The sequence below is a fragment of the Triticum urartu genome, unplaced genomic scaffold (genome assembly GCF_003073215.2).
Source record: "Triticum urartu cultivar G1812 unplaced genomic scaffold, Tu2.1 TuUngrouped_contig_6414, whole genome shotgun sequence".
NCBI lineage: Eukaryota > Viridiplantae > Streptophyta > Magnoliopsida > Poales > Poaceae > Triticum > Triticum urartu.
The window spans coordinates 332-23920 of NW_024117176.1; the positions used below are offsets into that span (position 1 = coordinate 332).

The following is a 23589-nucleotide window of genomic DNA, read 5'->3' on the forward strand; positions in this document are numbered from 1 at the left end:
ATCAGATGAAGAACTACCATGACGTGGAAGGCGATTTCTTTGAGGAGATATGTTACTAAGAAAGAGTAATCACCAAGAAAAGGGGAGAATGAAAAAATATCCAAGTTTTTAAGTTACATTCCCTGAATTCTACATGTACATGCCACGTGACAATTACTTAGTATATATAATAGTGGCAGTTAGGCTGCATATCTACAAATGAAATGGTGTGAATCAGGAAGACCAACAGTTAAGACGGTACGCTGGAAATTAATCCAATAGCTTGAGCAATATCTATCTTCTTCCTACAATAATCCTCATAGAACTTTGGTTTCTGCGTCTGAAAAAAAAAACAGGAACTCCACTTAAGTAAACTATATAGTTGAAACTTGAAACAGGATGGCGAATGCAGTTTTATAATAAAATACCTCCTTTCTAAGTGCCTCTGCAATCAACTCCCGGGCTTTATCCTTTAAAATCTGGCTTTTGTCATCTGGAAACTATGGTCAGGTATAGCATCAGATACAAGAACAATGTTCAGATGGTTTTGATCTAGGTTTTGTTTGGATGCCGAGTATTTATAAACCTACACTATTGGAAAATCATAGTACTTTTGGTTGTAGGTAGGAAATAGTGTACAAATACAATGATGCATTTGGCGATGGCAGTATTTACTGAAGTTTTTGTTTTCTTATTTTGCATTCCATAGCTATCATAAAAAAACCAAACTAATTTTTGAGCATGCAAGTGCATGTTGAAAGACAATTGTTTGGTTAACTCGCTTAGTACATAAACTAACATAGCAGATCCATACTTATATATTCTCTACTATGTAACTCAGTTTCAAAGCAAGATATATATGTTGTAACACTGGTAGCTGACTGCCTAGTGGATGATGCCTAAGATCCAAACTAGTGGACACAAAATCAGGGTAGCGACACTTACTAAAACATCGCATGCAGTTGTTTATCTATTTAGAGAAAATAGTGCGGGAGTAAATTTTTAATACTCCCAAAATACCATAGTATTGGGAATACTGCAGCTTGTAAAATTGTGGTATTTACTAGGTCTAAATGCCACAAAGTAAATATTGTTCTTATCAGAAATCATGGTATTCATAAAAAACTATAAAAACACTTTGCATCCAAACATGGCTTAAGAGTGTGAGACACACAGAACGACACTTACTTCCTCGAGGCAAGCTGTGCAAGCAAGAAACTGAAAAGGAAAAGTATGAAAAAGATCAGCATATAAAACACCTATAATAATGAATATTATGTGAATTTGGAAACGATCTGCAAAAGGAAAACAATTTACCTCTTCTTCCAAGTCGGAGCAGAATGTGTCATTCTCCAGTGCACGTCTTATTCTTTCTTGGTGTAACGGAAACATTTTAAGTCCATAGACTTCATACAAAGCATCTCTGAATTTCTTCTGTTAATTGTTCAAAGAGAGAAAATGAAATTGCATCACAAAGCGTCAAAACACAAGAGTTATAATCATTCAATCGTTGCTTGGTTGTTCAGTACTAACCTCCATCTTGCACCTTTGCCAAATCTCGTAATAGAGACCATCAAACTCGTTGTAGCAACACACATCAAAACCCATGCTATCTAACCACTCCTGAATTAAAAGAATATGCAATTGTTAAATATAAAACACCTAAATGAAAATAACAAGTGTACGAGAGACCCTACGTAGAAGCCAGTAAAGGCTAAGCCATCGTATATCTTCAAGAAGTCAGTAGCGATCTTGATTGCTTGGTAAGTTCCTCTGGTCAAAATCTTTCCCCACTAAAATAGAAGATAAATCAGATCGTGCTAAAGTATGTATATTGACATATATAGTGTCACTCCATGTGTTTTTGTATCGACATACTTACCATAAGAGATGGAGGCTTATTTAACACATAAGCTTCAATCCACTGCCGCGATACAAAGGAAGTTTGTTAGTTCAAAAAAAGTCCAAATTTGAGTAACTTTATCATATCTATGGTGCATACCTTAAGTTTCTTGGACAATTCTTCACAGAATTTGACATATTCTTGTTCAATCTCATAGCTATGACAATCCTTGTGGTACTCATCCCAATTGACATACTCAAAACCACCCTACATCAAAAAGAATTAGAGAGGTAGCCAACAATAACAAAGAAAGAATAGCAAACAATCAGCTGACTCAGATAATTATACTTGACCATTTATAAGTTAGGATACATTTGCCAAAAGGTCATCTAAAGGAAATAATATAGTCTGCTATCCTTGATAGAAGAAAAAAAAACTAAGAACAGTTTCACTATTTTATTATTAACACGATAAGGTAGTAATAATCACGTAAAAGGCAATCAGGTGAAACAAGATTCTCCTGAGTACAGTTTGTCATATAAATTCATGAGTATTACTTTCTGGCCTATAAAACTGTGACAACGTTATGGAACACTTCATTCAAGGTAACAATAATTAAAACGTACAACTACTGCTAGCATGAACATGCGTGTGAATTGGTCTAAAACAATAAAAGGATCCCAAGAATATAACAGGAATACTGAAACGGCCTTTTTAACCTTTTACAAGGTTAAATAACTACATCGCCATATAAAGATTTGGATCTACATTTTGGCGTGTAGTGTCTGAGCTTAAAAATTGGCTTATCATACTAGATCAAAAGAACATAAACCGATGCATACAACTTGCCCAAAAAAGAAGACATACGTACATAATTTCGAGGGACCAGCCGTTGGTAGTCCTCCAGGCCAGCAAGTTTGCAGTAGTCAGGGTGGAAAGACCAATCTAATTCGCCATCTTCCTCAAAGCACTTAAAAGATCTCTGCCCCACAGGACGATGGCCAGGGGGGTAGTCCTCCTTCAGTTTATCATAGCAAAGCTTATCCTCAGGCACGTGTTGTGACAGCTATAGACAATAAGATCAGTCATGAGATTAAATTAACTGTGTGTTACCAACTAGCATACGCCATAACAAGTAGTAATTAACTGCGAGACTATGGGAACCGAACCTGATAATACTTGCGGCGATACAACGCATGGCGCACATTGAGCTCCTTGAGCTGCACGGCATCCAGCTTGGTGCACATGTCGACATCAGGCTTGGGCAAAATTTCGTGTTTTGACCCTTTTGGCATAGAAATTCAGGATCTGACCCCGGTTTGAAAAAATTTCGGGATTTGACCCTTTTTCCTACCGCCAGGGGCTCCGGCGGTTGGGTGGCATTGCCGTTGAAGATGAAAGAATAGGAGCTACCGCCACCGTAGTCTCAGGTTATTATTGGCTACCGCATCATTGTTGCCCCCCTCACAGTCAAGTTCCGGCAGGTTTTTGTCTTCCCTTGATCTCTTGGTGTCTTAGGCTTTTGTTGGCTTATTTTCGTTAAGTTTCACCCTTTTCCTTTGGCGATAATTATCCGGTATGAATTCCAACATGTGTTTTCCGACTTTTGACATATATATTGACAAGTGAAAATATAATTGTATCATAATTGGAGCGATTGCCACGAATACAATAGTTCCGGCAGGTTTTTGTCTTCCCTTGATCTCTTGGTGTCTTAGGCTTTTGTTGGCTTATTTTCGTTAAGTTTCACCCTTTTCCTTTGGCGATAATTATCCGGTATGAATTCCAACATGTGTTTTCCGACTTTTGACATATATATTGACAAGTGAAAATATAATTGTATCATAATTGGAGCGATTGCCACGAATACAATAACTGAAAATTAACAAATACCCCCAATTAGTGTGATTTTTTTTCTCCTATTCGTGTGAGGTTGTTTATGTTTGAACTGCAGCAGCAAAGTAGCTAACAAAAAACGTAGCTAACAAGTTGAACTTGAGCAGTTTGCACATTAATTGTTGTAGGCACATAATGTTGGAGCGATTGGCAACATAATGTTTTCTTGATTCCAATTTTTAGAAGTAGTTAATAAATGGATGAATGCGAATATATTCCAGTCATAAGCAAGTTGTATCAGTCTAGTTTTTTATCTGTGAGAAACTCACTCCTAGTTTGTCAAACCTGAAGAGAGATTGTGCCTACTAAGTTGTACTGTATATTACTCCCTCCGTTCCCAAATATAAGTCTTTCTAGAGATTCCAATAGATGACTACATACGGAGCAAAATGAGTGAATCTACAGTCCAAAATATGTCTACATACATCCATATGTTGTGGTCCATTTGAAATGTCTAAAAAGACTTATATTTAGGAAAGGAGGGAGTAGATGTCTGTTGAAAGGTAAAACGACCTAACCCAAGAACCAAAACAGAAAAGAGAAAAGCGACAGATGATAGAACTAACCTGCTGTATCACTGACCAGGATCAATGGGGTACTAGACGGCATGTTCCGATATCATCGAAAGAAGAACTAAGTTCATCATTTGAACTTGACTGGGCTGCAGAATACTTTCGTTTCTTTGCCTTGGCAGAGGATCCTGATGCCTCGTTGACTAGCATTTGGGTGCTGCCCCGCAATTTTTTTTTAAAATAGTGTGCCAACAACTTGTTCTGGCTCCTCTGTATCTTTGAATAGCATCCTGAAGATCAGACAAGTTAGTGCTGCCTGCAGTTCTCTCACACCATGTTTAGTGGAAACCCTTGGGTTTCATCAGTGTCAAATTCTGCTAGTCTCCTTAGATGGAGTAGTGTCTCTAGAAGCCTCAGTTTTCGATCTCCTTTTTGAAGGCTTGTAATTAAAAGCGCTCCCAAGACTCGGATATTTTACAAGCAGAAGGTTATCTATGTACTGTATTTGAGATGATCATCTCCCAAGTCGGCACATTCTTCAAAATTGTGAGTTTTATGTTGAAAAGCACAGCTAGAGAACATACTTTCAGCCAAATGGTAAGCCCCACAGATTCTATAAAAGAGCAGCACTGCAGCAGTCATTGTGTTGAAGATGAAAAAGAGCAGGAGTAGGACTCGCAGGTGATCAGACAGCCTAGCTCTCATGTCTGATGAGAGGCGCCAGGGGTCCATCCCTGTCATAATCGCGATCAGTTTCGGCCCAAACGGTAACTAGTGCAACATGGTAGTTCTATGTGAAAAAAAAGTACCTCCAAAGTGGTACTTCCTCCGTAAACTAATATAAGAGTAGTGATCTAAATGCTCTTATATTAGTTTACAGATAAGAGCGTTTAGATCACTAAAATGGTGATCTAAATGCTTTTATATTAGTTTACAGAGGAAGTTTTTTTTTTTGTCACGAGCCGCAAGAGTGGTAGTTTTTGGCAACACTAGCCACAACAGCGATAGTTTTTGGGATAGCGTGGCAGCTCCGACTATAAGTTTTACTGAACGCAAACAACTAGAGTGTCCTTGCAACGACGTTGAAATGATCAAAGGATGACCTTCAACCTCTTTCGTAGGCCTCCTCGAAAAGATGTACCGCCAGCTCCTTGTAGTCCTCCTTGAAAAGACTTGGGTACTATTACCTCTGTATCAAAAAATAAGACGTTTTGGTAGGCTATTTTAGTCTAAAAATATCTTATATTTTGATATGGAGGTAGTAACTCTCTAGCTACAAATTTACTTTGCCATTACAATTGAACAATCACAGAATTAGCAAAAGACGGACGAGTGTTGTGTCCTAATAATATAGGGGTACTTCAATACATATTACTACAAGTAAATAACAAGCTGGAATTGTCATGTTCGGAGTCGCACATTATTTTTCAATAACGAATTGGTAGGTTCATGAGGATATACGGTAAATAAGTTGGATAGGAACAGGAAATATAATTTCTCTACCGGAACATGCTCCAGTGGGGAAATAGAAATGCAGGATACACACACAAACATTACTCAAGGCTCAAATTCTACTCTGCCCTGCTGCTATAGTTGATACAGGACACTAGCAAGCTCCTGGAGCATCAAAGTGCCCTTAATTTGTTTTCCTCGCACTCCTCCAACAGCCCTGCACGACATACATCTCATCTGATTCCATCTTATAAAGAAAACGAGATTACGGGCTCCCGTAGCGCGTGTTCTCAATTATGACGCCGTGCATGATGTTCCAATTGCTGATTTCATAATCGGAAGTACCAACCAGGCTGAACAAATGAAAAATGTTAATGAGCTGAACGTTCTAAATCTTTTTTTATTTCTCAGGAGCGACATAGGGAGATTAACATGCAGCTATCTAAGAATAAATTCTGAAGAACTAATGATGTGCATACAGTAGTTAAATTGCCCGTCATTGTACATACCAGTGAAAGAGGCAGCTGTTGTATTTCCTTGAGCTCGTGGCACTCCTTTATACACACTTTCTTTATTCTATCAACAGCTGCTGCACCACCAATGGACTTAAGGTCTGAACAGAGCAAAATGCTAAGTTCCTCCAATACTGGAGAACTTGCCAACTGGCCATTGGCGAGGTTGATGGATTCTATGCCCTGACAATCACTCAAGCTGAGCTTCTTAAGAGAGGATGGTAATATCATTGCCCGCTGCATATTCAACTTACAAGCTACAACTTTTAACTGCTGCAACCCGTTGAGCCTATCAACAGAGAGCGACATCAACTTTTCACAATGGGAAACCTCAATGGTCTTCACGGCAGGTAGACAATCTGGCTTGAAGAATTCATGCAAGCTCAATAATTTCCGACAGCAAAGAATACGTATCTTAGCAAGGGATGAGAATCCTTTAATGCCGCCGTTGGTGGTGCTACTGCTACTACTTGCTTCAGAGACTATTGATGTAAGGGTATTACAAGAACAAATGTCTAGTTCTTCCAGGGATGGAAGATTGCTTCTCCACACATGCAGGGGAATAGCTGTCAACGAGTCGCAGTCATGCATTTTCAAATAAGTGAGGGAGGTGAGGTCAAGGAAGCAGCTCACGAAGTGATCCATGGAATAGCCCGGGCTCTGAAGGTCTAGCTTTCTAAGAGAAGTAGGTAAGACCACCAAGCCTTGCCAACTGATTTGACCACATTCTTTTATGACCAACTCTTCAATACGATTAATGTTGTCTGACTGTGATGTATTGCCCAGTGACCCAACTAACTGGAGAAAGAATGGTATGCTCTTCAAACTGACACAATTCGTAAATTCAAGAGAACGTAACCTTGGCAGGAGGTTGGGCTGGAGCCAGCTAGGGCAAGATTTACCTCTGTAGTTCTTTACGTGCAAATGTTGGAGATTCCAGTGAGGTAACATTTCCATCTGGTTTTCCATTATCTTCATTATTCCCTCAAGACTTTGCAGCTCATGGCGCCATTTTAGGCAGAGTTTGCCAGAGTGGCCCTTGCTATAACTAAAACTATTTGAATTGATCTTCTCTAAGCTGAGGACATCACTGAAGCCTGGAGGAAACTTTTCAATCACACAACTGCTAGAGTCTATAATTTTCAGATGATGCAGACGACATACTGATAATGGAAATGTGCTGAAAGTAACACTTCCATGTAAAGAAAGGAAACGCAGATGCTTTGAGTTACCCATGCTCTCAGGTAGTTGTCGTACTCCAGAAAGTTTAAAACTCAATACACGGATTTTGGTTAGCTCCCTGAACCAACAGTCTATCACAGGCTCAAAATCTTTTGCTTTGCTATATGATTCATCGCATACCAGAGACCTCAATTTTTTCTTGTTGAATATGCTCTTCAATTCAGAACACTGAACATTCCCATTTGTGAATATTGACAGATGACGAACATTTGAAGGAACTTTATCTAGGTCACTAGCATGCTTTATAATGAAGCACTCATCCTTTGCGACTAGTTGTGCTGTATCATGCATCAGATCATGAATTACATAGTACTTAACACTCTGTGGTGATGCTTTCTGAAAGAATGAACGATTTGCAAGGTCATCAAAGCACGTTGATGCTTCTTGGGGCCCCTCCACATATCCGTGTGCAATCCAAATATCAGCTAGAAAATCCTTCCCAAATTTGTGATCCTTGGGAAACATTGCACATATTGAGAAGCATCTCTTCAGTTTCTGCGGTAGATACATATAGCTCAGTCGAAGGGCTGGCAGAATGTCAGTATCTGATTGTTTTAATTCCCAGAGTTCACTTTCCTTTATAGTTTTCCAATGTATTGTACTTAGTTCCATTCTCAGCAAGCGTCCAATAGTCTTGGCAGCTAATGGGGAACCCTTCAACTTTGGAACAATGTCTTTACCGATGCGCTCCAACTCCAGTGACTCCCGGTTGTTGCAAGAACTAGTGGGTCCAAATGCACAGAATTTGAAGAAATCCCAGAATACCTTAGGTTCTAAGCCATTTAACACATAATTATTCAGAGGGCCAACTAGCTCAGCAACCTCGGGAAATCTTGTGGTGACCAAAATCCTGCTTCCTTCAACACCATTTTTCAAACATGCACACAAGCCCTTCCACTCTGCCGCGTCATCCTTCAAGATATCATCCCACATATCATCAAGGACAAGCAAGAACTTTTTGGACTTGACACGATCTTCTAGTTTACCAATAAGAACATTCAGATTATCAGATGATGCATCTCCTCCGAGGCCTTCTATAATCGCTTTCATTAACCTTTTTGTGTCAAATTCATCTGAAACACATGTCCAAATTATGGGGCCAAAGTGTTTCTTCACATTTGTATTCTTGCAGATTTGTTGGGCCATTGTTGTCTTTCCGACACCTCCCATGCCAACAATGGATAACACAGGCAACTCTGTCATTCTTGCTTTGTTTTCAGTTCTTCCTCTCTTCAGTCCACGAACTCCTAGTTTTCCCACAAACTCCTTCATTTCTTTTTCACGACCAACCATGTTTTCCACACAATTAAAGTAGGTAGTTGTTTCTGGCCTAACTGATTTATCAAACTTCCGCGGTGCTTGGTGCAAGCCCATATCCATGGCCTGCTTATAGACATGATCTAGTTTTTCTTGAATTATGTTGACTTCTCTTATGTAATCACTGGATCTGTCAAAGAATTCCAGAAAGGTGTCATTATAGTGACCTGGCTCCAAATTCTTGCTGCATTCAACCTTCAACTTAAGTACATCATAATCAAACTCATCAAGCAGGTCCTCCGCATCGAACACTGCACCTTTGATATCCGGGAGGAGAGCAGCCGCTTGTTCCTTATGGCTTAGAAACTCGACCCGATCAATGAGGTCAAGCATCTTGGGCATTGTTGTCTTCAGCTTCCAAAGATCAACCTCCAGCCGATCAAATTTCTTTTTATCATGTGGTTGTGCAGCTGTCTTGTCTCTGTCTGACGACTCTGAGGTGCTCTGTCGATAACGAATGGTGGTTATAACTGATGCCGTCCAGCTGAAGAATTCGTGACATGCATTGAGGTTGGAAAGGACCCCAGCACCATCACTGAATAATCCCCAAGCCATGGCCATAATTGAGGACTGTTGGAATCATATAAACGAATTAAGCTTAGTTCAAAGAGTATGGTATTGAAAACATGCAATCATCTTGAATGGGGAGAGATGTGGCCTGAAGATGTAGTTACCTTGTTTATTGGCTGATTTAATGCCATGTTAGTGTAGAGATGCTTCTTGTTCACAGTGTTTGGTCAGGAAGTGACTAGATAGCTGGGTGGTCCACTACTCTAGGCAAACAAAAGCAATGATGACACATGCCTTCTGCTGTAGTTCTGCAATTATGTTGTTGTTAAGGACAAGCTTATAATGTCTGAAGTAGTAAGCACACATGTAAACTATATAGTTGAATTTTGTTTCGGTGTTCATTATTGAAAGTTGTAAGAACAAAAAAAAAACTACAACATATGCAACTATATTTCTATACCTATTGAAGGGAAGTATTCATCTTTGCCACTAAGCCCATTTCCTTATGTCCCCTTTTCACTTTGTTAGGCCCACATGCTAGAGAGACAGTAATGACCAAAAACAGGATATGCAGTTATGCACGCAAAACTCAGTGGCAAAAAAGCCTATTACAGTACACCTTAAACAAAATGCAGAGAAGCACCTATTTTCTTCACGATTACATTCTGTGTTATTTAAAAGGAGTATCATGCCTACATAGTGCATGCACGCGGATTATTAGCGGTCGCGACAATGTAAGCCAAGTGAGTTTGAAGTTTTCTATTGAACAATAGATCTCAATCGTTTTGGCTGTAAGAGAAGAAATTTTGGGTCGGTATGAGTGGCAGAAAAGTGACGAAACATGTCAGTTGATAAGGAAAACTATGCCTAGTAGATAGATAAGCAACACAATCAGAAAGTTGACAGAACAATTTAGTTGATAAACCTTGAGGATTGGAGGCGTGAGTGTGAATCAGATTGTGGAGCATTCATAATAAGTAGTATATGGCCTTTTGAGCTTAGGTAGAAAGAAGAGAAGAGTCGATATTTAATGTATCAAAGCACTAGTTAATGTAAATAAAGCAGTCTGGTGCTATGAATAGAGTTGCTTATGTTCACTGATAATAATGATGGTCAAGCGAGCCGAAGTATACTTTTGTGCAATCGAAGGGCCAAGGTAAACAACCATCTGTCCGCCGGGATCCACCGCACTAGGCAGAAGGGGATCGAGCCTCCCCCACCCCGAGCTCCCGCTGCCAGACGAGAGGAAGACGACCCCGCCGCCGCCCGGGCTTAGCCGGCGGCCTCCTCCGGCGACGGCGAGGGGGGGCGCTGGGTACACTTTGTGTCTGTGGCACGGCCAAGGCAAATAATGATGTGTCCACCGGTATTCCTTCCTTTTAAGGTTAGATCTAGTGGGTTGAAGCCATCTGGAGTAGGTAACAGCTATCCAAAGAGAGACGAGTCAATTCAGCGCTGAACAGGTGAGTCATTCTCAAAGAACACATGACATACCTCACTCCAGCTTCTCCGCTGTACGGCGGCGCCGTGTTTGGTGGCCTCCGCCTCTAGATCTAGCCAAGGGAATTGTAAGTCAACAACGACTGGACTGGAGAGTGGAGATATGGAACGGCGGTAGGTGGACCGGGGAAGGAGACGACCACGACTTTGCCTGCCGGCGCTTTCGCGGAAAGGCCCAGGAAGTTAACCCGCTGCGGTTTAGGTGACGCACGCGCCTAGTTAATTTTTTTTGAGCAAGAGTTAATTATTATCATTCGTAGTCCAATTAGCAGGGCGCTCCTAGATAAACATTTACCGTGTATTAAAAGAATGTTAACGTGTAGCTGGAAAATGTTCGACCTGTATACAAAAAATGTTCAACGATTGTTTGAGAAAACTCAACATGTTTGAAAATGAAAAAATATGGAAAGCAAAAATAAAGAAATAAAACCTGGTAAAGGAGACAAAAACAATAAAATCAGATCAAATCTGGTTCCAAAAAACCAATGCGGAAATTAGTTTATACAGAAAAACTAGAAATAAAACCAACCCAACACCTCCTCTTTGATGTGCCGCCCCATCGACAGCGTGTTGTAGGCGAGGTGGGGTTGTACCTCACAATAAGCGAGATACAACGAAATCACTAATTACTTGTAGCCTTCGCAAATGTCACTCCCACCTTGCATGGAGCCATCCTGTGTAGACCTATTCTAGCAGGTTGCCATATCAAAGTCTCACCTGATATGTCCTATTTGTGGGGAGTGAAGGGAAGATATCCGGCATGGTCTGTTTGAATGTCTAAGAGCGAAAAAGTATGAAATAAAGTGGGCATTCACAAAAAAAATGACAAGCCACTGCTCTATGATAGGGCGAGTTCAGTTGTGTTGGAGGAACTTGTCTATGGATCGAGCGTTGACCATTTGTTTTTTGAGCAGACCCCCTAGCTGATTTCATAGTTAATTGTTGGATGTTGGTCCAATCCCATGCACAGACCGATCGTTTGGTAATCTCGCATAAGAGCAGCGACAACGCACCAGGGCCAACCCATAGGCCAGACAAAAGGGGTGACCGCACATGCCCCCAAATGGTGAGGTCCTTGAATACAAATTATAATTGTAACCACTATACAATTATACAATACATCCATAAAATTACCTATATTTATATCTATACCTACTAATAAAGTAAGGTGTGTTTCTCCAATTTTTTCATCCCTTCACCATCGAAAAGTTTTTTTCTATTTGAGGTGGTACTAAATTTCTATCCGTTCTCTATTAGAAAAGAAAAACGCCTGAATTTCGTACATGGGCCTCCGACATGGACCCGGTGAAATTGAATTCTCCGTGAAGATGCGGAGTACCAACGGCTAGACGGTAAGACCCCGTGCACCTTGGTACCCCACATAGGCCTTCCCCGAAACCCCCCAGTCACTAACGTAAACAAAGTAGAAAAAGCACCAATTTCTGTACCGGTGCCGGAAGAGCAAAGAAAAAGGGGATGTTTTGTTAATGGGAACAAGGAACTGTTTATAGCTGTCGCGATATAAATAACTATACTCATCCGAGCCGCAGGAACATGTACATACGAAATACGAGAATTTCCACCTTGTTGAAGATCTGGTGGTGCTACCCGAAGACTTAAATGAATAGCCATCGCTGTTAAGAACAACCGAGATCCAATGAGAATTTGCGCGTAGCTTTTTGTCTTTGACATAAAAAAATAAGGTTGTAATAACGCCGTAAGAGCGAAGAAAAAGGGGATGTTTTGTTAATGGGAACAAGGAACTGTTTATATCCCGCAGTGTGGCCTAGCAAAGCCAGCCCATTTATTTTCGTGCCCACGTAGGTAGCAAAACTCTATTTATTGCAGCAAGCGACAAATAGCCGCAAATTCGCACATGGCCACCGAGCTGGGCTGACCCATTTTCTTTTTCTTTGTTCTGAGTTATCCTTCTATTTTTCCTTTTCTATGTCTTTCTCTTTTTCTTTCCTATTTCTTTTGCCTATTTTCCTTTGAATTTTATTTTTCTTTCTCCCTTTTTCGTATATTATTTTTTTCAACAATGTTCACAATATCAGAAAAATTCAATTTAATTTTTTTTCAGAATTTTGAAATATATTCCATTTTGAAAAATCTTCAAAACATTAGATCTTTGTTCTCATTCCAAAATAGTCGCAAACTCGCATAGCGCGCCCAAGTTGGATTGAACCATTTTCTTCTTTTTGTTCTGTCTTATATTTCAATTTTTCTTTTTTCTTTTCTTTCTATGTTTCTTTTGTCTTTTTTTCCTTTCAAGTTTATATTTCTTTCTCCCTTTTTTAGTAAATTCAATTTTTTAAAATTCATAATATCAGAAAAAATCATATTTTTAAAAATTCCCAAAATTTTAAAATATATTACGTTTTGCAAAACGTTCAGAACATTAGATCGTTGTTCTCCTTTCAATATTGGTTCGAAAAGTTTTTTCCTATTCGAGGTGGTACTAAATTTCTGTCCGTTCTCTATTAGAAAAGGAAAACGCCTGAATTTCGTACATGGGCCGCCCGCAGTGTGGCCTAGCAAAGCCAGCCCGTTTATTTTCGTGCCACGCAGGTAGCAAAACTCTATTTATTGCAGTGAGCGTCAAATAGCCCCAAATTCGCACATGGCCACTGAGCTGGGCTGACCCGTTTTCTTTTTCTTTGTTCTGAGTAATCTTTCTATTTTTCCTTTTCTATTTCTTTCTCTTTTTCTTTCCTGTTTCTTTTGCCTGTTTTCCTTTGAATTTTATTTTTCTTTCTCCCTTTTTCATATATTATTTTTTTCAAAAAAGTTCACAATATCAGAAAAATTCAATTTAAAAAATGTTCAGAATTTTGAAATATATTCCTTTTTCAAAAATCTTCAAAACATTAGATCTTTGTTCTCATTCCAAAATAGTCGCAAATTCGCATAGCGCACCCAAGTTGGATTGAACCATTTTCTTCTTTTTGTTCTGTCTTATGTTTCTATTTTTCTTTTTTCGTTTCTTTCTCTGTTTCTTTTGTCTTTTTTCCTTTCAAGTTTATTTTTCTTTGTCCCTTTTTTAGTAAATTCAATTTTTTTAAAGTTCATAATATCAGAAAAAAAAATCATATTTTTAAAAATGCCCAAAAATTTAAAATATATTACGTTTTGCAAGACCTTCAGAACATTAGATCGTTGTTCTCCTTCCAATATTGGTTCAGATCTAAAAAAAAATCCATTTTTTCTTTGTGTTTTCCAAAGTTATTTGAGATTATCCAAAACAGTAGCATTTTAAAAATATTCCAAATATGAAAAATATTCATGTTTGAGTGAAATGTTTGCAAATTCAGAATAATGTCCGGGTTTAAAGAAACGCTTTTTTAAAAATTGTTCTGAGTGTTCAAAATGTGTTTCCTTTTTCAAAAACAATCACAAATTCAAAATATATGCATTTTATTATAGAAGGTTCATGTTTTCATATAAAATTGTGAATTTTGAACGTTTCAAATTTTGTTCTGTATTTCTGAAAAAATGTAAAGAATGACAAAAAATGTTTGGGATTTTCAAAATTATTCATGTTTCCAAAAATATTCAGCAATTTGTATATTTTCTAAAGTAATTTTTTTACCAATCTGGCATTGGAGTATAATCTTAAATCTTTGAGTTGGCCATTGGTTGGTAGGACTCGTGTCTTCGAGTGGCTAGCAGCACGTAGTCGGGTGTTTTAGGTCAAGATTTCGATCCTTCAACTCATCATTTTTGGGATTTTTTTCGCACCTTACAAGTACAGGTTGTCTTGGAGCCTACCAGTGTGTTGGCCCATACACGAACTGATGTGCGTCCCACGCGCTATTTTACGCAACTAGCTTCATATAGTAGCCCCCGCGCAGTTGGCCCAAGAAAAAAATTGCTTCATTGCACAGGCAATATTGGGCCTTAGCCGCACTCCCCTACCGGGTCATCCGATGGAGAATTTTTTTCTTGGGCCAATAAAAGAGAATATGTTGGTTTGGCTCGAATAAAAAAATTATGGGCACGTTAGTGCTAAAATAATAAAAAAGATAAACCCTAATAAAGAAGGGACAATGATGTCTGGTTATGCGCTAAATATGCTAATGAAACAGGATTTATGCGCTACAATTAGTAATCCATCTGGTTACGCAATCGTAAGAGAGAGTGGTCAAAACAACCGTGCCCTGAAGGTCACCGCATAGCTACCAAATGAGGAGGCAGACACAACCCCGAGACAGAGACGGACCCAGAGGAAAAAAAAAGGCACGAGCTGGATGATTGCCGCCATGCCAACTAACCCCATCAATATCAAGATCTCACGGGACAAACATGACCCGCAAGAAGACCACAACTCCTCTCTATCACACCGCTATGGAGATCGTTTTTGGTGGACAAATCAATTATCTCTCCCGTTGCTTCTCGCAAAGAAATAGCTCTCCCGTTGCAACGCACGGGCATATGTGCTAGTTGAATACATAAAAGTTTACCACACGGGGGCCAAACCAATCGGACTGACGAAGTCAAGTTTGATTGCATTAATTGCTGGTCTCTCTTTATGATGGTCATCTCAGTACATTATGAAATTTATGATTAGTAGATCTCTATGTTAAAATTAAGGCATAATTTTCCATTTGAGAAATGAGTATGCATGAAATCGAACAAGTGAATCTAAACGAGCATGTCAGATAATAGAATCATATGCTTTTTGTTGATTATTCTAGTGGTACAAAGCATACACATGTTGTCGACCTAGCTAGTACTGAACCGACCTTGCAATTCATATTTGTCATGCCCCCTAAGTTTATATGAATATGATTGCGTAATATACACTAGAAACTACTATTAAGATATTTGTTAGTGTATATTATTTAGAAATCCATGGTCACCATGATATTCAATAATGAAAAGATATATGAACACATGCATAGATATGTTTATACACTATACACTTTATGCAATAATAAAAATTCATTCAAAAAATATTTCCCAAACAAAAAAGACAAAAAAATAAATCATAGAATTTAAATTTTGAATAATAAAATTTCCCATGGTATATTTTAAAGAATAATATAACAATTATTTAGAAACATTGTTATGTGGCTAAATATGGTATCTAATTAGTAAAAATATTATAATAACTAAAACTATAATATGATACAGTTAATTTAAAATAAATATAAAAGTTTAATATTAATAAAGTATTGTTTTATATGTCCCTGGGTCCAATAATAAAATATTAATGTCACATAACACCATAAACATGAAATCTCTCTTTTGGATAACATGTACTTTCTGCATATAAACAGAAAAATTTATTTGAAAAAAGTTAATTGTATTTGTATGAGATGTTATAGAAATTAATTCTCTCTATCCGCCATTAAACACATTATCTTGAAACAAGTTTTTTGGGTCTCTTCGTCAGAGGATTTGGTCAATCAAAAAAAGTCCACTTTACAAAAAACAATAACTAAATATATTCATGGGAGTATATCCCACTGCAGAAAGAGCAGAACATTGTCTTCTTCATCCCATCATATTCATGCTTGTGAAGTAAGCGATTTTGGTTCATACTTGTTTAGAGCCCAGGACACAATTCAGCATCCCAAGGTATACTATAGATATTTGATAGTTCAACAACTTTTCTGAAATCGAGTCTTTTTAAGGCAAAAGGAAGATCTGATATGTAAAAACGTGTTATCTCATAACAGCCCCAAAAGAAAGTGTGTTTTTAATATCCTTCATAATAGAAACTACATCTTCAGGAAAGACACACGTGTCAATATAAAATAGCAAAAAATCAAAAAAATTAAAGAAAAAAAAGGTTGTTTACAGTGAAACCTTCTTGAGATATTTTTGAAACATCAATAAATTGACAATAGTGCAAAGACACGCCGAGTCCTTTCCTATTACACTGTTCAGCAATATCGCAAATCTCACCAAGAGCAAATGCAATATCATAAACATCTTCTAGCCGGCATTGGGCCAATTTAACTCCTGAAATAAATTATAACTTTCCTAAATTTAGCAGGTCTGATGTCTGCCCATTATTATATATATTTAATATGATTAAAAGCTGGGAAAGCTTGCACCCCTACAAACTATAATGGTCCAAAAAAACTCACTCAGTTCGCCAATTCACAAGTTCTTCTCCAGTTTATACATTAGAGAAAAAAAAATTCAGGAAAACATAAGTTGATTACCTTGTTTTGCTCTAAAATTGGTGAGCTTTATCACAGGTATCCCCGATTCACTGACATAGTATGTATTTTTAATTGAAAAGTTACCATGATATTCCTCACAATTTTTTTTACCATGATAGTTTTTCAATAAATGGTTTCCTTTGACATGATATAGAAATCCACTGTAAATCTCTTTTCATGGTACAGTGGTGGTGGAAATACTATGTGGGACATATGGGTCGATGCTTGATACTGATCTTTGCCCTAATTCTTTATAGCTATACTCTGTGTTGCATTTTTTCTTTATTCCTAGTGGTGAAAAGATTTATACTATTGGCTTAGCTGTTGTGTGCTAGGCAATGTATTAAATCTCCCTTTGAGATAGTCTTTACGACTTGTTCTTTCTTAACCATTGGGCAGGTATTCAGAAGCCTGCAGTGACGGAGATGTCGACGAAAGGTGCTGATATGCAAGGATGGTGGGTCGCATATGATGTAGCTGTGTGTGGTGCTTGGTCGTTATGATAGGAGTGTGACCTTGTCAGGAAGGAATGTTGCGCAAGGGAGATTGGTGCATTTCTTATGTTTTGGCTGTCTCAAGTAGTTCGCTGCTCCTTTGATGCCTTGTCATCATTTTGGTTTTGGTGGCCCTTGCTGTAATAATCTCATGAACTTTCTAGAAAACTGCCTTAGTTGTTAGGTGATATGCTGGTCTAGTGCTAACTGTAATGGGCAAGGAACTCACACTTCTTGTGTGATAATTGTAGGTACTGTTTTTCTTTTATGTATAAATGAGTACATATGAAAACTACTAGGGAAAACCTTAGTAATATTGCGGGTAATTGGCCTAGCAGTAGTGCGGGTACCAGCGCTACTGATATGGCTCTACAACTAACATTTAGCAGTAGTGCCGGTAAGGCCCACACTACTGCTAATTCAGTTATCAGTAGTGTGTTCCTCTAGTTACTAGCAACGCGGCTTGACCCCGCGCTACTACTATTATTACATATTTCATTTCTATTTTATTTTATATCATATTTATACACCGCTATACAAGTTTTCATACATAGCAATTTAGAGATTGTTATATCATTATGATCATAATGAGTTATTATATCATCGGGTGAAAGAACCATTGATTAGATTCAAGTGGATGGATACGAAGTGACCAAGTTGGATTAGTAGACATTGGGTGAAAGAACCGGGAATTAGATTCAAGTGGATGGATCCAAAGTGACCAAATTGGATTAGTCTAATCCGTGGTTCTTTCATCCAATGATATAATAACACATCATCATCATCATCATCATCATCATCATCATAATATTAACAACTTATCATCATCATCACCATAGTCATATAACAACTCATGCATCATTCTAACACATTGTAGCACATAATAACAACTCCTCATCATCATAGTCATAATCAACACTAAACTAATTGTTCTCAATACCTAGGATCTACTTTTCTCTCCTAGGTAAAATAGCATAAAACAGGTAAACCAGTCCATCTCCAAAATGGAGAATGGAGATCCACCTGTCGCCAACTTGTGGCTCGCGCACATGCGTGTTGTCTCCAATCGGTTGCGTGCGCGCATTCATTAGTTTGCTCCATTCTTTGATATTGAGTCTTGCATCTTTCAAATAAAAAGAGTTTGCACTATGGTAAGCCGTCGGCGCAAACGGTCGTAAGCTAACCATATACATATGCGGTTAGGTAAGCATCATGTCAGGCACAACCTCCTTCGGGAGCTTTTATTGAACAACAGAATAGTAACATATAAGTTACCATCATTAACAAAAGCATACCAAGTTTTTGGCAATGAAGTTACCATCCTGCAACTCATCGACTAGTGTAACGTATCCACTAAAATTTGGGCTGATAAAGTGATTGGACTTAAAGGTCTCAACATCATCTATAAATGAGACAAGATAACATTTCTCCTCACAATTAAGCTCGGAGCCATAGCTGTAGTACGTCATGTCTACAACCTTCCGAATACTTCTTGAAGATAAGAAATAAGCTGACAATTACAAATAAACAAGTTTAGTAGCGATGAACACCAAATATATTTAAATAAACAACATAAATTACTTAGCTTAACAAATTAGTTTGATAAACTCACGTTTAGGCAAAACTGGAGGCATATCCACATCAACCCAAATGTCGATATTATTTTCAATATCATCATCTTCGGGACGAATATCAAATGTTATTTGCATATTCTCCTCAAATCCACATGCCTTGCATAGAGCTTCCCAATTAGAGCAACTGAACCGAAATGTGAGTGATTAAGCGGATTGCACAGCTTAAACCGAAACACATAACCATGTTTAGTCCTGAGGTGAGCCCTCCTATCTCCATGTTCTCAAAGTCTTGGAAACCAAGCTTCTGCAAGACATACGGTCTTGCATGGCACAGGATGTACTAGCTGAATTAAAAAACACACCAGTAATTACACGTTGAAGCAAAGAAGGACAAGTGATGATTAATTATGATGAAATAGTTATCGTTGCGTACCATACAAACATCAAAGGTCTTTTCCAGCTTCACGGTGAGGAACACACCATTTTGCAGGTGAGGCTCCCTGTCGCACAAACCCCGATCATCGCAGCTTTATTCGCACTCCAGGATGCTATCATCGTTAGACATTTCCTGTGTTCTAAATTCAAAGATTGTAAATCGACGACAATTACCATGAACTCAAGACAACAGATCATCATTATTCATCATGGGTTGACTTTCGGTCTGTCGAGTCTTCCTTGAAAACTCTCATCTCATGTGGTGTATATGGTGGGAACTCCCTCTCTAATATATTCGACCGTCTGTGATGGTCGCTCCTCTCTTCGTCCCTGAGTGCATTACACCAAAACGTCTAGCACACGGGAAGAAAGGAGAAGCAACCCCCATGACAACAGTCTAGATTTGTCTTCTTTGACATTTGCGACCGTCGGTATTGATAGCCCCTACATTCATTCGAAAGTGCATTACACCAAAAATGTCTAGCACCTTTGAAAGAAGAAGTGATGTCTATGACACAATCTTCTTCTTGACACCTCCCATGCCAACAATGGATAACACAAGCAACTCTGTCATTCTTGCTTTGCTTTCAGTTCTTCCTCTCTTCAGTCCACGAACTCCTAGTCTTCCCACCAACTCCTTCATTCCTTTTTCACGGACAACCATTTTTTCCACACAATTAGAGTAGGTAGTTGTTTCTGGCCTAACTGATTTATCAAACTTCCGCGGTGCTTGGTGCAATCCCATATCCCCAAGCCATGTCCATAATTGAGGACTGTTGAAATCATATAAACAAATTAAGCTTAGTTCAAAGAGTATGCTATTGAAAACAGGCAATCATCTTGAATGGGGAGAGACGTCACTTGAAGATGTAGTTACCAAGTTTATTGGCTGATTTGATGCCATGTTGGTGGAGAGATGCTTCTTGTTCAAAATGTTTGGTCAGTAAGTGACTAGATACCTGGGTGCTGAACTCCTCTGGGCAAACAAAGGCAATGATGATCCAGGAGTTGCTGATCTCACATGCCTTCTGCTGTACTTCTGTAATTATGTTGTTGTTACGGACCAGCTTATAATGTCTGAAGTAGTAAGCACACATGTAAACAATATAGTTGAATTTTGTTTCAGTGTTCATTATAGAAAGGTGTAGGAACAAAAGAAGCTACTCCAACATATGCAATGCAACTATATTGTATACTTAATTTTTCTCGAATACGCATAGAGCATATCATTTCATTGATAGAGAGAAGAGTTTACATGTGCTTGGTCGAGCAACACACTCATGGCTAGACCTACGCAAAGTTATGGTTACAAGGTTCGATCAAGGCGGTTCAAAAATGAAGGAGCGCAGTCCCTTTGCACCAGCCATGGCCCACATTGCTGCCTCGGCCAGAGCAGCACGAGAGGCCTCGGTAACTGACGGGCGGATGCCGTCAAAGGTGCAAGCATTTCTATGCTTCCAGAGGGTCCAGGCGACGATGATCACAAGGGAGGCCCTGCCTTTTCGAAGGGAAGCTGGGGCAGAGGACGTGGATGCCTGCCACCAGTCGAAGAAGGGCTCATGGCCAAGAGGTATAATGCTGGTTAGCCGTAGCTTGGAGAATACGTCATGCCACACCATGCAAGAGAAGGAGCAACCAATCAAGAGGTGCTGCATGGATTCAGTGGCCTGGTCGCAGAACGCACAGGCGTGGCTGTGTGGCAGTATGTGGCGTGCGAGTCTCTTGTTTGTCCAACACCGGTCTTGCAAGGCCAGCCATATGAAGAACTTGACGCTAAGAGGGGCCCAAGTTTTCCAGGTGAGTGTGGCATGCGGGGATGTGATGGAGCTGAGGAAGAGAGCATCGTAGCAGGTTTTGGCAGAGTATGTGCCATTTGCTGCCCATCGCCACCGAAGAATGTCAGGTTGCCCAGAGGTTGAAAATGGGAGTAGATGCCTCCATAGCTCAATGTACTGAATCGTCGCCGGGGGCCCAAGGCGCCAACGATGTCGTGAACCCAAGCACGGTCCTGGAGCCCCTCGGCCACGAGGCGACGTTGGCGGCGTCGCTTTGGCACCATAGCATAGATAGCCGGCGCGATCTCGGTGATCGACTGGCCGTGAACCCAATGATCGGTCCAGAATTTGCAAGTGTGTCCATCGCCAAGTTCCCATCGTGTGGAAGCACGGAAAATGGCCTGCACCTCAGGATCGGCAGGGAGAGAAAGATGGATCGAGGAGCACGTCTGCTCCGTGGCCTGAAGCCAGAGCCAGCAAGTGCGGAGGGAGATCCCAGTTCGGCGCAAGTCGCGGACGCCAAGGCCGCCGAGCTGCAACGGCATGCAGACGCGACGCCAATTAACCGCGCAGTGTCCAGAAGCGGAATCATTCTTGCCGTGCCACAGGAACTCACGGATGAGGCGGTTGACCAGTTTGAGCACATGGGCGTTGAGGGAAATAGCTGCGAGCAGATGCTCAGGCATGTCGCAGAGCACATGCCGTACCAGGGCGAGCCTCTCACTGCGAGTCAGCAAAGATGCCCTCCAGGTGGACAACTTCTTGTGCATCCGGTCCACCAACGACATGAGGTGAGAAGAGTGGATCCTTCGAACCGACAACGACAGCCCAAGGTAAGTGATAGGGAAGTGCTTGACCGGGCAGTCCAGCTCAAGCCCGATAGTCGCCTCGTGAGCAGGAGAGCATTGGATGGGAGTTGCAGAGCACTTGTCAAAGTTGGTGCGTAGGCCGGAGGCGCCGCCGAACACGGACAACAGCTCTCGGAGCGCGGTGAGGTCGTGCCGGTCTGGGTGACAGAAGACCACCACGTCGTTGGCGTAGAGAGATATACTCGAGGCCATGTGGTTGGGAGTAAGCCGGTGTAGAATCCCAGTCTGTACGGTACGCAGAATGACGGAGTTGAGCACATCGATCACGATGGTGAATAGCATGGGCGACACCGGGTCAGCCTGGCGCAACCCCTTGGCATGCCTGATTGGTGGCCCAGGCGATCCGTTGATGAGGATGCGGGTGCTCGCGGTGGAGAGCAAGATGGAGATCCATTCCCGCCAGCGTGGGCCGAATCCACGGTGGTGCAAGACTTGGAGGAGGAATGGCCAGGAAACCGAATCGAAAGCGCGGGCAATGTCGAGCTTGAGCAAAACGCACGGGAGCTTGCGGTTGTGGAGGTGCTTGGCAGTTTGTTGGACAAGGAGAAAGTTGTCGTGGATGCATCTTCCGGCAATGAATGCGCTCTGATTGATAGAGACAAGCTCAGGCAGCCTAGGAGCCAGGCGAAGGGAGAGCACTTTGGCGAATAGCTTCGCCAGGAGGTGGATGAGGCTGATCGGCCTATAATCGGCGAGCGAGGACGCATCTGGCTTCTTGGGCAGCAAGGTGATCAGCGCCTCATTGAGCTTTCCAAAGCTGAGGCCATTGAGAGCATAAAGCTTGTCGAATGCCTCGCAAATGTCCTTCTTGATCACAGACCATGCAGAGCATCAGAACTCAGCGGTGAATCCATCGGGCCCGGGCGCCTTTCCACGGGGGAGCAGCTTGATCGCGGTCCAAATTTCGTCCTCAGTGAATGGTGCGTCGAGGCTGGAGAGATCAGAAGTGGGCACACCGAGCATGCCAAGGTCGAGGGTGAAGTCGCGCTCATCCGCGGAGCCAAGCAGTTGCGTGAAGTGGGAGAAGGCCGCTGCGGCCATAGCCTCATCGTCGAGGAGAAGCTGCCCATTGTGCTGAAGCTCGAGGATCCTTTTCTTGTGGAGACGTCGAGAGGCGTGGATCCGGAGGAAAGCCGAATAGGTTTCCTCCGTCTTTGCCAGGGAAGTACTCGTCTTTGCCACTAATCCCATTTCCTTATGCCCCCTTTACACTTTGTTAGGCCCACACGAAAGAGAGACAATAATGACCAAAAACAGGATACGCAGTTATGCACGCAAAACCAAGTGGCAAAAAAGCCTGTTATTATACCTTAAACAAGACACAGAGAAGCACCTATTTTTCTTCACGATTACGTGCCATGTTATTTTAAAAAAGTATTATGCTTATGTAATGCGGATTATTAGAGGTCACGACAATGTAAGCCGAGTTTCCTTGCAAGTTGAAAGGAGCCCCCGACCCCCGCGTCGCCCGAGCCGGGCGACTTGGGGGAAACCTAGCCGCCG

General features: G+C 40.6%; 2 protein-coding genes across 5 annotated transcripts; both read right to left on the reverse strand.

Moving 5' to 3' along the window:
- Positions 1-229: 229 nt before the first annotated feature.
- LOC125530579 lies at positions 230-4327 on the reverse strand. Its single transcript, XM_048694958.1, has 11 exons — positions 4285-4327; positions 2992-3107; positions 2694-2888; positions 1982-2089; positions 1862-1903; positions 1677-1772; positions 1513-1602; positions 1297-1413; positions 1168-1197; positions 408-479; positions 230-319 (listed from the first exon to the last, which is right to left on the reverse strand). The coding sequence occupies exons 1-11, from the start codon at positions 4325-4327 to the stop codon at positions 230-232; spliced, it is 999 nt and encodes a 332-aa protein (XP_048550915.1).
- A 1309-nt stretch (positions 4328-5636) lies between these two features.
- Positions 5637-10909, reverse strand: LOC125530580 (putative disease resistance protein RGA1). Of its 4 annotated transcripts, none has more exons than XM_048694961.1 (5): positions 10758-10909; positions 10429-10688; positions 9428-9571; positions 6192-9323; positions 5637-6035 (listed from the first exon to the last, which is right to left on the reverse strand). In XM_048694961.1, exons 3-5 carry the CDS (start codon positions 9452-9454, stop codon positions 6012-6014), a joined length of 3183 nt encoding a protein of 1060 aa, XP_048550918.1. In that variant the 5' UTR covers positions 9455-9571; positions 10429-10688; positions 10758-10909; the 3' UTR covers positions 5637-6011. The 4 variants fall into 4 exon arrangements, with proteins under 4 accessions (XP_048550918.1, XP_048550916.1, XP_048550919.1 ...); XM_048694959.1 differs by having other exon boundaries at positions 10397-10688; XM_048694962.1 differs by lacking the exon at positions 10429-10688.
- Positions 10910-23589: the final 12680 nt, after the last annotated feature.